The sequence below is a fragment of the Lagopus muta genome, chromosome 18 (assembly GCF_023343835.1).
Source record: "Lagopus muta isolate bLagMut1 chromosome 18, bLagMut1 primary, whole genome shotgun sequence".
Classification (NCBI taxonomy): Eukaryota; Metazoa; Chordata; class Aves; order Galliformes; family Phasianidae; genus Lagopus; species Lagopus muta.
In genome coordinates, this window is record NC_064450.1 from 5556281 (window position 1) to 5570706 (window position 14426).

Sequence of the window (14426 nt, forward strand, 5' to 3'; positions counted from 1 at the left end):
GTGGCCAACGTGTTTGGACGAACACTTGTCAGTCAAGCCCTTTGTGAAACTTTGCATTAACAGCAGAGAGCAGAAAAACACTTTCTGTCCTTGTATAAAGCTAGTGTAGTCCACTTTGCAAAGCTAAAGCTTTTTCTCCAGACATGTGGGTTCTTGGTGGTATGGGGCAGTTTGTCCCTGTGGATGCCCCATCCCTGGAGGCATTCAAGACCAGGCTGGATGTGGCTCTGGGCAATCCCTGCACATAGCAGGGGGTTGAAACTAGATGATCCTTGTGGTCCTATCCCCAGGGACTGCTTTAGAGTTGGGCTGGTCCCTGGAAGGGAAAGAGGGATTGGCAGCAATTGGTCATTGATGGAATTCTCCTTTCCTTCAAAATCGTTCCTGTGTTGTAAAGACAAACCCACGAGCAGCCGAAGTTTTCAGGCCCTGAGGAGGAGCGTGCCATCTCCTGGGAAGCCTCAAAGCCATTTTCACATGGGAATTCGCTGTGGGGGTGGACAGAGGCTGGGAAGAAAGGGAAGTCACAGCCACTGTGCTGTGCTCCTCTGATGCCTGCGCTGCGTGGGATCAGAGGGATCCCTGTGCCTGGCGGGGGGAGCCAAGGGGAACCATTAGGTTCTGTGTGACCCCACCGTTGGCACAGGGCCTGGTGGCTGCAGGTTGAGGCTCTGCCACAATACCTCAAGTGTGGCCGCATCCTGAGCAGCCGTGTGCACTGTGCCCAACCACAGAGCAATGCATGCAGGCACGTGGCTCTGTGAGCCTGGGCTTTGCTCTGGGTTGTGGGACTGGGGAGCCCCACAGACCCCACTCTGCTCCACCTCGCCCTGCCCTGTGGTGCTCGTGGCTGCCAGGACCTGGGGAGTCAGTTAAACAAAGCATATAATCCCCGTGTTTGGTGCCTGCTGGTGGCTCTGAACACAATAAGGGATTAACTTGGTCTTTATCTAATTGGTTTATAAACCAGGGAAGGGGAAATCGCTTTGTGAAGCATGAAACCTCCTCTTAATGGGAACTCAGAGACCAGAGCTTGTGTCCTTGCTAAGGAAACTCATGTGCATCCCTTCCTCTTTAGCTCTCTGCTTGCTGGAATGGGGTTTTTGGGTGTCCCAGGAACAAATGGCACCAAGGGCTGCTTTGGGGCTTCCCGTTGCTCTTCTCCCATTGGGCATCAGTAGAACTTTGTGCTTCCTATAGCAGGACACAGCTGCAGGCTGCTAACATCACCCCCAGCTCCATTTTAAGGCCGTGTTCATTAAAAGCAAATGAATGGATTTTCTCTTGACATCCAAATTAATAGCAAACGAGGTAATTATGCACCATGGCGTGGGGGTGATGGAGCAGCTCCACAAGGCTGTGCATGGACAGGGTGGTTGGGGTGGTGGGCTGAGCTGGGCAGAGACCCTGGGGGCTGGGGAAAGCAATGAGGCATTACCCCAGGTTTAAGAACACAATTTAAGGGCCACATCATCATCCTGTAATGAAGCACTGGTGCAGTTCCCAGCATGAGAGCTCAGTGCAGAGGGTTTCCTTAGGAACGTGTGTTTTCCTGGGCTCACTGCACCACTGCCTGTGAGCTGTGCTCCAATTCCACACCGATTTGTGTTTGCATAATGGTCTATTCCTTAAGCCTTGGGAGGACCCCCTGCCTGGGGGCTTTCCAGCTGTGATCTGGTGCTGCTCCGCTGTCACTGCTTGGAAGAGACAGAGCCAATAAACCACCAAATAAGTTCTTCAGAGAGCGTTCAGCATCTGAGAGCCCACTGTAAATCTGGTGCCTGTGTAAGTTGCTCAGAATGCCAGTGGGTAGCAAAGTGATTCCAGCTGCCTGATTAGCACACAGACCTTGTTTGCAGCGAGTGGGACAGGAAAGGCTTGGGAAATCCAGCTGGTGTGGAACGAGGTTTCTCCAATTACTCGGGTATCAATTAGTTTGCTAGGTAAATGTCACCTGGTTTCCTTTTTGTTTGCCTGCTGGCTTGCAGTGGCTGTGTCCTGTAGGGTGATGGGGTGCAGGCAGCAGCACAGGGCTGTGGGTGCTGTTGGGGGGAGGCTGCCCCTCCCCGGCTCCACCAGCCCAGGGCAGCCTCACAGCCTTGATCTCACTCTCTATGGGAGGGGGAACACAGGCAGATGCACCTGGCTCAGCCCTATGTGGCTCTTGGTAAAAGAGCCTTGCAGCAGTGGAGCCGGGCTGATAAATGTTAAAATCTGCTGCAGGCGATTGCTGACCTAATTTCCAGTATTGCTGTGGATTCATCCTTTCAGCTGTTGCTTGCAGCCCGGCTGTGGATGGGCTCATGTGGGGAGAAGGGGGAACGGGGAGCTGAGGGCCCTGGGTGGTGATGCTGTGGGATGGGGGTGATGCTGTGGGCCATAGCTGGGTTGGTGCCGATCCTGCTTGGAGCCCTGGCTGGTACACAAAGGATGCATGGGGTCCAGCTCCGCTCCCTGTGGGTTTCTGATAAGCAGCAAACAAATGCTAATTACACAGCATAATTAGTGTGATGCCACATTTATTTTTAATGTGCTGGGGAGACGTTCTTCCTTCCGCTCCACGTGTGAGGGGGGGAGCACGTGGCCCCATGGCTCTATAGGGCCATCCCACAGCGCACCAGCTGTGCTTCCCCCCCACCCTGAGCTGCTTCACCTGGTGCAGAGACCCTGAGCACAGCATCCCTGCCTCAGTGCTGCTCAGTGGGATCCCCGAGGCACTGGGAATGAGCAGAAGGGACTCTATGAGGGCAGAGCTCCTACCTGCAGCAGGCAGTGGCTCTGAAAGAAGAGATCCAGAATGATGAGGATCATTTCAAAGTCATTTTGAAGCAAACTCATGGGCTGCCAGGGGGGCTGAGCCCTCAGCAGTGCCATTCCTGGGGTGTGTTGGGTGATGGCAGTGCCTCTGTGCTGCAGCAGGGCTGTGCCAAGGATGCTCGCAGTTCTGCGCACTGAGTGCAAAGGACAACGCAGTGCTTGTGCACCAAAACCTCCCTGCCTGTCCCGCTGTGCTGGGGGCTCATCCTGTGCTGCTGGTGATGTGCTGTGAGTCTCGTGCCACTCTGGAGCCAGGTCTACATGGGCAGAGCAAGCTGCAGGATGCTGGTTACCATCAGGAGCCCTTGCCACGGCTTCCCTTGCTGTCAGCTGCACAGAGAGCAGAGTGAGATCCCTGCCTCTGCTGCCCCGGTTTCCCTGCAAGGAGCTGCTCCCAAACTGCTGCCCACCTCCTGCTGCGGAGCACCACGCGCAGGGCAGCGCTCAGCTTTCCTCCCACCTCCTCTAGATTTTGCCAAACGATGGCAAAGAGCCTCTCCAGAGGCTCTGGGGTCGCGGCTCCAGGCTGAGCCCCCATCACCGCTCAGTGCCTCATCCATATTTCATCTGGCTCTCCCAGCACAGCAGTGCAGAGCAGCATACGGTGTGGCACGCTCGCTGCTAATTAATTTAACTGCATGTTATTAAGCGTCTGCCTTCGGCACCGCATCGCAGCGATGCTGGGGGGTGGCTGCAGGCCGGGTGCCGCAGGTAGCTCTGGCAGTGCGTGCATCCCATGGATTGAGGGGGGAGCACCTCAGGGTGCAGAGCCTCTCTGCTTTCCATGGGTGTTCTGTGATGGAACAGGGCTGGTTTTGCTTTGCATGTCGCTCCAAGGCCGTGCTGTGCCCACTGCGTAGGAAGAAGGGGTGAGAGGTTTCTCTCCCACGTGAGCCAGCAGCGAGCGCCCGGATCAGCGCAGTAAATCCCGGCTGCATCCTGCCCTTAAGAACTCTCCCTCGCCCCCGTCAATATTTCTGCACCACCTCCCAGCGCCATGGGCCCTGTCCTCACGCAGCCCAAGATCTCCATCTGCTCTAAAAGCCTCCTGGATTTAATGCACTCAGTGTGGGCAGTGCTCTCCTTTATCCGAGCGCTCGCAGTGGTTCCGGGCTCCCACTGTGAGCTGCAGCCCAAAGCTGTGGGGCTGAGCATGAGGGGCACCGGGCCGTGCCACCCCCAATGCAAAATGCTTGGCTTCCCTGGTCATCGTGCTCATTGCTGCGGCTGGAGGGGGCACGGAGGTGGGCAGCCTTATCTGTGGAGCAGCTGGGCTGCAGGGGGTGTGGGGATGGGAGCACAGTGTCTGCACTAAATGGCCCTAAAACTGCAGCGGTGCAGCGGTGTTGTACCCAGGGCAGTGCTCTGAGGGGTACGCAGGGGTAGGGTGGCTGTGGCACATGTAGGTGGCACATGGCTCGGGGACGTCTTGCAGGCAGGCACAGCACAAAGGGCTGCAGGAGCCCAGCAGCTCTTGGACCCCCACGGCCCCATCCCACACCCTGCCCTCCCCATCCATCAGCTCACAATGTGATGACGTGCTGGGACACGGTGCTGGGGTGGAAGCGCAGAGCCAGGAGTGAGGGCTGGGGGCATTCCATGGTGGGCAGCGTGCTCAGGGCCGACAGGAAAGGCAATCTGTTCACCTGGTGAGCTCATCATGCAATGAGTGGGGATGTGCAGCAGCTCCTGCGTGCGGCAGGGGGTTCCTGCGTGTAGCACACAGCACGGCGCAGCCCGGCGTCTTTCTTCACTCTTTTATTGTGTAAAAATAAAGTCAACAATTCATGTCATCTCGGCAATAAAATGGAAAAAAAGCACGAGTATCATCAGTAGAAACAGTGCATTTCAGAGCTGCTGCTGCGGGCTGGAGCGTATCGTAACCCATTCAGAATCCGAAGGAGACAGAGAGGAGGGATGGACAGCTTTGGTTGGCAGAACGGCGGCGATGGAGAGGCGGTCGCTCCCTCTCTGCACTGGATGCTATGAACCCACCGGGTCGCACCGCTCCGTTCTGCGCTTTGCTCCGCAGGGAATGGAAGGGACTCACAGCTGTTCCTAAAGAGAGCACAGTCAGAATGGGCCCCGGGGCACTGGGGGTCACTGGGGGGCATTGGGGACCATGGCTGTGGCTGTAGTACAAAGCGGACTTTAGAAAAGGAAACCATACAAAATGCATTTGTTTCAAAATACGTTTCTTTCTCTTTTTTTTTTTTTTTTTTTTTTTTTTTCCTTCACCTGCAGGATCTCAGAGTGCTTTTTCTCAGGGAGCGCTTCTTAATTCTTCATAAAAATACCTTTTTTTTTTTTTAATTATCATTATTATTGTCGGTAATAAACTTTGATAGTAAGAGAAACAATCTATTGTGTTATCAAAAGCAGAAAGGCTTCGGACTTCTCAGCAGTCGCTAAACTTCCCGGGGGCAGAAAGGCGGATTTGTCACCAGCTACGGCATGGGAGGGGGTCGGGGCTGTGGGCAGAGGGGGGGGGACGTACCTGAGTGAGGGGGGGGCAAGGGGCTGGGCCCGCTCCTGCCTGCAGCCCGGGGCTATGGCTGTGGTGCTGGGGAGCGGTGCTGGGGGGGACACACACAGAGTTTGGCCTTCCTGGGGGAGAAGGAATGGGAAAAGGGATGGGGGGGGCTGCATCCTCAGAGCACAGAGAGAGGCCTGAAGAGGGTGCATGGGGGGGGGGGGGTTATGGTGGGTTGTGATCCTCCGCCAGCCCTGGGGAGGCTGCAGGGGGGGGGGACAGGGATGGAGAGGGGGGGCCGGGCGAAGCGGGGCGGACGCAGCCACGCCAGGCCAAGGCACGCAGGCATTGAAGGACGTTGGCAAGACAGAAACCGGACTGCGGGTATGAAGGGGGAGGGGGGGGGGGGGGGGCCCGGCTCCAAAGAGGGGTTGGGGTGGAGGTGAGGGCTTCGTTCTCAGTCAGTTTTGCGCAAAAACAAACAAACAAACAAACAAACAAATCCCAACCAAAATAAATACATAAATAAGAGGAAAACCCAAATGACTGAAAGAACCCGATGAGGAGGCGGCTCTCGCGTGTCCATGGCCCTAATTGAGCTGACGGCAGGCCTCGAAAGTCCACTTGGTGGCCCCGCCGTAGATGTCGATGTTGGTCTCTGCCCAGGCGATGACGTTCCCAGCCTGAGCCTTGCTGCTGCAGGTGGCCAACGCGTACACCTCGCCTGGGGACAGCCGCCGGTCCCACACGTTGAAGTGTGCCAGCTCCCCCACGAAGGCCTGCGTGGCGTCAAACCCTCCGCCCAGCGTGTCCTATGGGGTGAGGGGTGGCCGTCAGAGCCCCGTGGTGCCGGCCATGTTCCCGCTCCCCTCGCAGGGATCCTTACCTGTTCCTGGCCCAGCACCAGCACGCCCTGCGGTTTGATGGGGTGGTATGGGGCCAGGTTCTCACCACTGCCCGTCTGCGTGCCATCCTGGTACGCCTCCCAGACGCCGTCCCGCGTGGTCCAGGTGACGCAGATGTGGTGCCATTTGCCGTCGTTGATGATGAAGGGCAGCTTGGCCACCTAACGGGGACGGGAAGGGGTCAGGGAGGTGGGTCCCCATGCCGTCCCCCCCCCATTCCAGCCCTTACATGCCCGCACCGTGCCATCAAGGAGGATCCCTCCAGCCCCCCCGTGCCCACACCTTGTCGTTGATGAGGATCTCCATGGGGTTGTTGCCCCACTCGATGAGCACCAGCTCGTTGGCCTGTCCGGGCACAGCGTAGGAGAATGGGGTGCCCATGCCGGGGGAGGCGCTGGATTTGATCCACATGCAGATGCTGAAGGCATACATCTCGGGGAGGCTCTTCTTCACCTTGGCATACATGTAGTTGGTGCGCAGAGGGAAGGTGAGCTGGAACCTATCTGGGGGGCGGTTGTCCTTCTGGCCTGTGGGGTGGAGGCGTGCTGGGACCCCAGTGCGTCCACCCGTGGTTGGGGTCCGCACCCCTCCCGGACCCATTATGTAACGGCAGTGAGCACAAATCCCCCCTGCACGGCCCCGCTCCGGCCGTAATCCCCAGCGCGGAGCATCCCCGGGGGGCGGAGGGCAGCGCTCGGAGCGGACGGGCTCTGCTCGGCATTCCGCCGGCAGCGGGGAGCGGGCGGGGTGGGGTGCGGAGGGGGGGTACCTTTCTCCAGGTCGCTGATGCGCTGATGCAGCGATGTGAGGGTGCTCTCGATCTTGCCCCGCTCCTCGGACTCGTTCTTGGGGTTGTACTTGCCCTCCTCCAGGCTGTTGACCCGGGACAGCACCTCTTTCTCCAGATCGTCGATCTTGTTCTGCAGGATGTCCTTCAGGTTGGTGCTCTGCCCGGAGGAGTTCATCCTGCTGAACTGCTGCGGGGGGCGGACAGAGCGAGGGGGGGCCGTTAACGCCGCGTTCCCCCGCGGGCTCCGCGCTCTGCGGGCTCCGGGTGCGGGACGCGGGGTACCTCCAGGTTCTCCAGGCGGGTTTTCAGGGACTGCAGCGTCTGTCCGAGCTGGCTGAGGGTCTCGGCGGCCGGCGCCCGGGACAGATCGCCCATGGTGTTCTTGGAGAAGCCGCCCTGCTTCCTTCCCCCCCCGCCGCCCTTGGACTCGCCGTCCAGCACGCTCTGGCTCTCGCACCTGCCCAGCTTGGCCGTCAGCTCGCGGATGGTGTCCTTCTGGTTCATGATGGTCTCTTTCTGCTGCAGCACCGTTTCCCGTAGCTGTAGCACGGTGCTCTTCAGCTCCTCGGCCGAACCTCCGCCCGGCGCAGTGGCCGCGCACATGTCCCCGTCCAGCGGCACCGAGGTGCAGATGAAGCGCGTCTGCCCGAAGCTCTGCGCGCGGCCGCGCAGCGCCGACAGCGCCAGGAGCAGCGTCAGGGACAGGGGCAAGAAGCGGGGCAGGGGCAGGGACAGGAATCGGGGCAGGGGAAGGGGAAGGCAGAGGGCCAGCGCGGCCATGGCGGGGCCGGGGAACCGGGCTGGGCTGGCGCCGGCTCCGCCGCTCTCCGCCGGGCCCACTGCGGCACGCGGCCGCTCTTATAGCGCCCGGGCGGGGCCGCGAGGCGTGACGTCACGGCGCGTGGAATCCCGGCTGCGAGACGGGGGGGAGAGGGGGGGGCTGCCGGTCCCGCGGGGGTGAGCGCGAGTGAGTGTGAGTGTGTGAGTGTGTGAGTGAGAGTGTGAGTGAGTGAATGTGAGTGAGTGTGAATGTGTGAGTGTGAGTGAGCGGCCGGGGCTGTCGGCGCGTAGGTCCGCCACGGGGCGAGGAGGGGTTTGTAGAAGTGAACGGGAAGCGGGGGAGCAGCCAGAGGGGGCTTTTGTGGGTGTGCGGTGCGGGGCCGCGCAGTAGCGCTGCTCTCCCGGGCTGCCCCGTGGTCGTGGGTATCGCGTGTCCCACACAGCCCCGCGGCCGCCGGAGCTCCGCTTCCCCGCTCCGCCGCCGGAGGGGCCCCGAGGTTTGCCCGCAGCCGGGGGGGTGCGACGCGGAGCTGAGCCCCTCTCCGCCCCACTCGCGGTGCTGCCCGTCTCAACGCCGGCAGGGCGGCGGGGATTCGGCGCTGCGTGACCGCGCTGCGCACGGTGCCGCTCCCCGCGCCGTTCCTCAGCGCCGTCCGTCGGCTTTTTGCGGGGCTGTGCGGCGCTGCGAGGCGCCTAGGGAGCGGTTTCCGATCGCACCGTTCGTGAATTCGGTCCTTTCGGCTCGGTTCAGTTCCTGCCCCGCCAAATCTGCACTGCAGCAGCCCATATGGCTGGAGTATTTACATAATGCCAAGTTATCCTGTGAAATGTGAAGCAATTAATTTTGATTAGTGAAGTGGGTCAGGAAAAGACAAGGTCCTTCAGGCCGCGGAGCTGCAAAGGACGAAGAGCTGCTGCTGCTGGGCACTTCCCTTCCCCCCACCTCCTCCCCCCCAGGACAAGCCCTCCCCCCCCTGTTGGCACGTCGCTCCTGACTCACCCCGTTGCCTTTTTATCACATGTGCTCACCTGCCCCCGAGTTCTGTGACACAAAATGCTTCCTGCTGGCAGCACTGGGACATGAGTGTCTGTGGAGCCCGGGATGGTGCCAGCGCTCAGCGGTTCTGCTGTGCTCCGGACTGCTGTCACTGCTCAGTGCTACCAGAGCCACCAAAACGCTCAGTGACCTCGGGGTCTCAGGGGCTGCTCACCCAGATCCTTCCCAGAGTTGCTTCCAACGCTGTTCCTGCCTTCAGCTTGGAGCTGTGGAGCTCAGGAAGAGCGCAGCCCCAGGGCTGTGTGCTTTGCTTTAGGAAATTCCGGGGGAAAAATATATATATATATGTCTTTCCTTCTGGGTTCCTCACTTCTGGCTTTATTGCAGTGGTTACTTCTCCTCTTCTCTGCTCTTTGTGCTGTGTGGTGTTTGGATGCAGCCAGACTGGAGCAGAGGGGTGGGAGTGAGGGGAGGGCACAGAGATGCTGGGCAGGGGTGGACGCTGGGCTGGGCAGGCCTCTCCCTTCCTCTGCTGGTTAGTGCCTTTCCCTTGGATAAAGGGATGCTGTGGAAAAGGCTGAAAGGAATGCAGGTCCGATTCTTCCGCCACAGGCGGCAATGCAAACTGAAAACAATGTTACTGCAGGCAATACAGTTCCACCGTGTGAAACGGGTCTGGGAGGCGGCGGAATCGGTGCCCACTTCTGTTAACATCTGTGTGGTATTGACAAAGCTGTTCGTGTCACAGAACCAATTTAACCAGGGAGCTTTTGTCATCCACAGTACATTATGCTGAGAGGAGACCAAGGTGACAGGTGCAGTAAAATAAACACTCTGATACTATGGTGATGGAGACCGTATAAATACCTGGATAGGAAAAAACAACAGAGCTGCGCTCCAACAGATACGCGCAGTAACCCCCCGAGCCTCCTCGTGTGAAGAAAGAACGAGAAAATATGATGGAGAATTCAGCTTTCCCAGAACCACTGAATCATGCAGTGAGATCCGTTATTGCTTTTGCAGATTTAGGAGCCGGATAGATATAATGGAATAATGGAGCCCCTATTATTTTTAACTCTTCTCTTGCCTCTCCCCAAGCGTTCTCTGTGGCTGATTTATCGTTCCGTAGATGGAAAGAGCTGAGCGCAGCGATCCGGGAACCTTGGAGGTGGCGTGGTGCTGAGCAGGAGCCAGCAAGAACATTTGTGTCTGTGATTCGGAGGATTTTGGACAGCCTGGGGCGCCCCCCCTGGGGCCAGCAGTCCCCTTGGGCCAGCATTCGGTGCAGAGCTGCTGCTCAGAGGCGTTCAGCCCCGGCCCTCCTTTGCTACAGATGCGCAAAAGGGAATTTGGGGAGTGGATGTCTGTGATCCCAGGGGCCGGATGCAGAGCAGGGAGTGGAAGCTCTCTCTCCTGTTTGTGGAAGCGGCTGCACACAAACCATCCTCCTGGGGGGGAATGCTGATTCCGCAGCTAAGTCTCCTCTGTGCAATGTGATCCATTATGAGAATGGCTTTGCCATGAGATGGGCAAAGCGAGAAGCTCAGCTTCCAGCGTTGGTGCCTCTGGAGGATGGCAGAGCCAGCATCCCCAGGGCTCACTGCTGCAGCCCCACTCGCCGTGCACACGGATGTGGCATGAGGACGGGTGCTGGGAACACAGCAGTGACAGCACCCAGGTCTGTGTGCTGCCATGTGTGGGGTGAGCTGGGTGCTGCTGGAGCCCCGTGCCCTGTGCAGCACAGAGAGGGCCGGGAGGTGAGCGCACACCGCCCTGCTGAAGGCTGCAGAGCTGTGCATATGCAGAATATGTATTTTTAATGCCTTCAAAAATTTACAGATCTCATTAGGGCAGCCTGAGCGGGGTGTGCAGTAAGTGCAAATGCACCGCCTGGAAGATGGAGTATTCCCTCCTGTAACAGACCAACACTTTGGACCGGAGTTCTGAAATCTGCTGCATTTTGCTGCAGTCTTTCTTTGCAGATCTCTCCCTCTCCATTTCTCTCTGTCTCTCTCACACACATTCTGCCTCTCCTCCTTTTTCCTTTGCTCTCTTTCATTGTTTCCCATCTCAGAAGTCAGTTTCTTCCTGAAACGCCTGACATTTACATCCAGAGAGAACGAGGAGTGTGCTCTTTGTGCCGGCACATCAGCGATGCTATAGGGGCACAGGTCCCTTCATTACAAATAATTAATTTAACCATACATTGCATAACATCCTAAAAAGCTTTCTAGGGCAATCTCATGCTAGCTGGATGCACAGCTCCTATCAATATTACATTACATTTGGGTACAACCGTTATGAAGTTTCATTAAAAATTTAATTTGTGGTTTAAAACTGCAGCGTTCCCTACAAAGTGTGGCAGAGAAACCATTCTGGCTGCTCAAGGTCTGCTCCTGCATCAGCCAGGACTGCAGGAGAGCTGCAGCAGGGGCAGGGGCTCGGGGTGGTGCTCCCTGTGCTGGCACACGCACCAAGAATCGTTTCACCATCAGCAGAGCTGTCCTACAGCAGGATCTGGGAGCTGGGAGGGGGAGTGGGACCCGCCGTCATGTTTTGTTAATGGAGTTCTGTTGTGAATCTTCAGCAGAAGCTTTGAATGGAGGGCAGGTCTGAAGCATCCCACATCCGCCTCTCCGTTTCGGAATTGATTTGTATGGTAACTTCTGTCCCTCTCTGCAAGCACCAGAAGGACCAGTGGCTTTTCCTTTGGAATGGTCCCTTGGCTCATTTCTCTCTGGGATTTCCCACGGAAGGAGGCAGACGGCTGATGGACGGCTGTGCATGGAGCTCCCAGCCCCATGGTCCTGCCCTCCCCCCTACTCCGTCCTCCCTGCACTGAGCCAGGCACAAACCTTGGCTCCATTTATTACAACAAACAGCACCGGTGTTTTTTTTTCCCTGCTCAACAAAGGAAGGGAAATTTCTAACAGGCGTGGGGCATTTCGGCAGCCCCTCAGTCCTGGTGTGTGCTCGAGGTCTCTGCACAAGATCGCTTCCCTCTGCTGCAGAGAGGATAATAATGGGGAGTGGGTTCCTAAATCCCTTAAGCTTCTTTGATAGCTTCAATATTTATCCATAATCCTGCTGGCGCTCCATACAGAAACAGCCAAGGCCTGGTCCCACCTTGCAGCATTCCCTTTCCCCAAGAGGAAGGCACGGCGGGACAGGAGGGAAACATCAAAAGCCACAGACACTGTTGTGCCCTAGTTTCTTCCTGCAATTACTTATTATTTTGCACAGTCTCTTGCTCTTCTTCTCCCACGCTCTGTGCTCTGTTATGGTAATGTCTGTGGAGGCTGGGCATGACTCCGTGCCTGGAGGGAGGATGGACAGATGGCAGGACGGGCTCCGAGGGGGTTCCGAGCACGTATGGGGTTGGGGACAGCTTGTGGGTGTCTGCAGGTCTGTGCACACAGGTGTCCTGTGAGCCCTGTGAGCTCTGCCTGCATGCAGGGAGGAGCTGACAGAGAGCCCTGTTGGTGCTGGAGGAGCAGCTGCTGCCTGTGCCACAGCCACTCTGTGCTGCTGCTGGTGATACACCTGGATTAAAATGCAACAGGGCTTTAAAGGCAGGATAGGTAAAAATGCCATAATGCAGTAGGAAGTCATTGCATTTGCCCGCTTGGGGCATGGCCCTTCTCTAAAGCATAGCTTTTGGTAGGGAAGTGGAGCTCTTGTGACATTGAAGATTCTCTGCTGGCAAAGATACCATTAGGGCTGGGTATGTTATTGATTCCTCTTCCAAGATATAAGGCTTAAGAAGCTGCAGACAGTGGGCATAACTGGCATGACCCAGGAGCTGCTGCCAGGCTGTAAGCAGAGCTGGAGCATCCGGCTATGAGCAGAGCTATGAGCAGAGCTATGAGCAGAGCTGGTGCTTTCCAGGCTGACACTGCAGTGAGAGGCAGGAACCCAGCGGGGCCACAGCTGGCCCTGGGGTGGGCAGTGGGAACAGTGGGAGATCTTCAGGAGCTGAAGGTCTGCAGACCTCTGGTCTCCTCAGCAGCCGGGGGCTGTGCAGTTCTGCTGGTGTTTCTCACAGCGCTTTGCACTTTGCTTCGAGAATTGGATGCCATCCAAACCTGAGAACATCAGCACTGCCCTGCTTTGACTCAAGTACAGTAACAGTGCTGCCAGTACGTGGTCTGTGGGCCCGATTGCCTTTTGCTGTTATTTCAGAGGGCTTTTCTGCGTGGCACATGCAAAATAAGTGACACTGCAAACGTAGGCTACACTAGCTGCACTGCATTGCTTCCAAGGACAGAAACTCATTAGGCACTGGCATGGTCCTTGGAAGCAGAGTGAGCTTCTCATGCTTGCCACATCCTGACTGCTCAATCAGCAGTTTAATGGGAAGTCATTAGTGTACTATAAATTCATACATCAGATTTATGTAGTGCTTATTTTACCACGTAGAGACGCCTTTGCTTTCCAGCTGTATGGATGTTCCCCTGTGTAAATGAGAAGATCGTGTATATATTCATCCTGCTTCCATTAATTATAATAAGTCTAGTCACATTATTTCTTAGAAGCCTGCTGGAATCTCAGCAGTAACACAGCAGCCATCAAACCCACCCAAACCTGGAAAATCAGTGCTGAGCGTTGTGTCACTCTGGATTGGGAACTTGAATTTGAAATACCCTGGGCATAAGGAAAAGGTTTCAAATGGTTTATTTTGAGGGAATGGTGGAAAAGGAACTGTAGAATCGTGCTCCTTCCATGGATCAATGTATTTCTCAGGAGCAGGAAGAGATTTTTTGGGTTTTTTTTGCCAAGGGTAAGGATATTAGTGGGGAACACTACATGGTCAGCCTGGGCTGCATGCTCCATTCAGAGCTGTTTGGTTGGATCCAGGTCTCTTGGCTGTTGCCTCCTCTTCGCTCATCATAAAACCAAACCTTTGTGGTTCTGACTGAAGCAATCTGTGTGTTGTGCCGAGTATTTCCCAAGGCTGCTCCGATTGCCAAAGGCAGAGAAGGCGGCAGAGTACGAGAACTTCCCAGCAACATCCTGTGAAATGCTGAATTACTTCTAATTAAGCAGTTCCGTTCCGGTTAAAGAGAATGTCAAGTCAGGTCTGTGCTCTGGGGAAAGGTGCGCTTGCAGAAAGGTGTATCAGCAAATGGATGTTTGGTTGGTGTGCTTCAGCAGCTCAGAAGGAGCCAGCAGAACTCACGGCTTCTATTTCTGGTGCACCGGGGTTGTTCTGTCGCTGAGTCAGAGCTGATAGGATCTATAGCAGCTACCGAGTGGTGAAGGAAACGTTTCTGCTCTTAAGAATGAGAAAACCAGTGAGTGTCTGCTGAGGTTACATCTATCATGTGTTTTTAAACACACGTAGCCCGATAACCCAGCAAATTACCCACCCTGCGAGGAGACAAAGAGAGATAATGATAACAAATGAGCTCACATTTATGTAACGCCTTTCACGGAGACGGATAGTGAAGTGCTTTGAGGACTCTATTAACGCATCCTACAAACTATCTAATCTATTGTATCCCCACATGTATTGAGTGCAGCTTCTCTCAGGCTTTATGAGAAAAACATCTCCATTAAGCAACCAGTTCTTGTTGGTCTGCAGAGCGGTCATTTCAGCCTTTGCAGGGGGAGCAGGAATACAGAAATCTTTACGTTTGGCAGTGACCCGAAGCCACCTTTGGG

The 14426-nt window shown here is 56.3% G+C and overlaps 1 protein-coding gene across 1 annotated transcript; it reads right to left on the minus strand.

The window, feature by feature from the left end:
- Positions 1-5697: 5697 nt before the first annotated feature.
- Positions 5698-7837, minus strand: NPTX1 (neuronal pentraxin 1). Its single transcript, XM_048965020.1, has 5 exons — positions 7268-7837; positions 6965-7172; positions 6478-6722; positions 6177-6356; positions 5698-6102 (listed from the first exon to the last, which is right to left on the minus strand). Exons 1-5 carry the CDS (start codon positions 7763-7765, stop codon positions 5881-5883), a joined length of 1353 nt encoding a protein of 450 aa, XP_048820977.1. The 5' UTR covers positions 7766-7837; the 3' UTR covers positions 5698-5880.
- Between the last annotated feature and the right edge of the window lie 6589 nt (positions 7838-14426).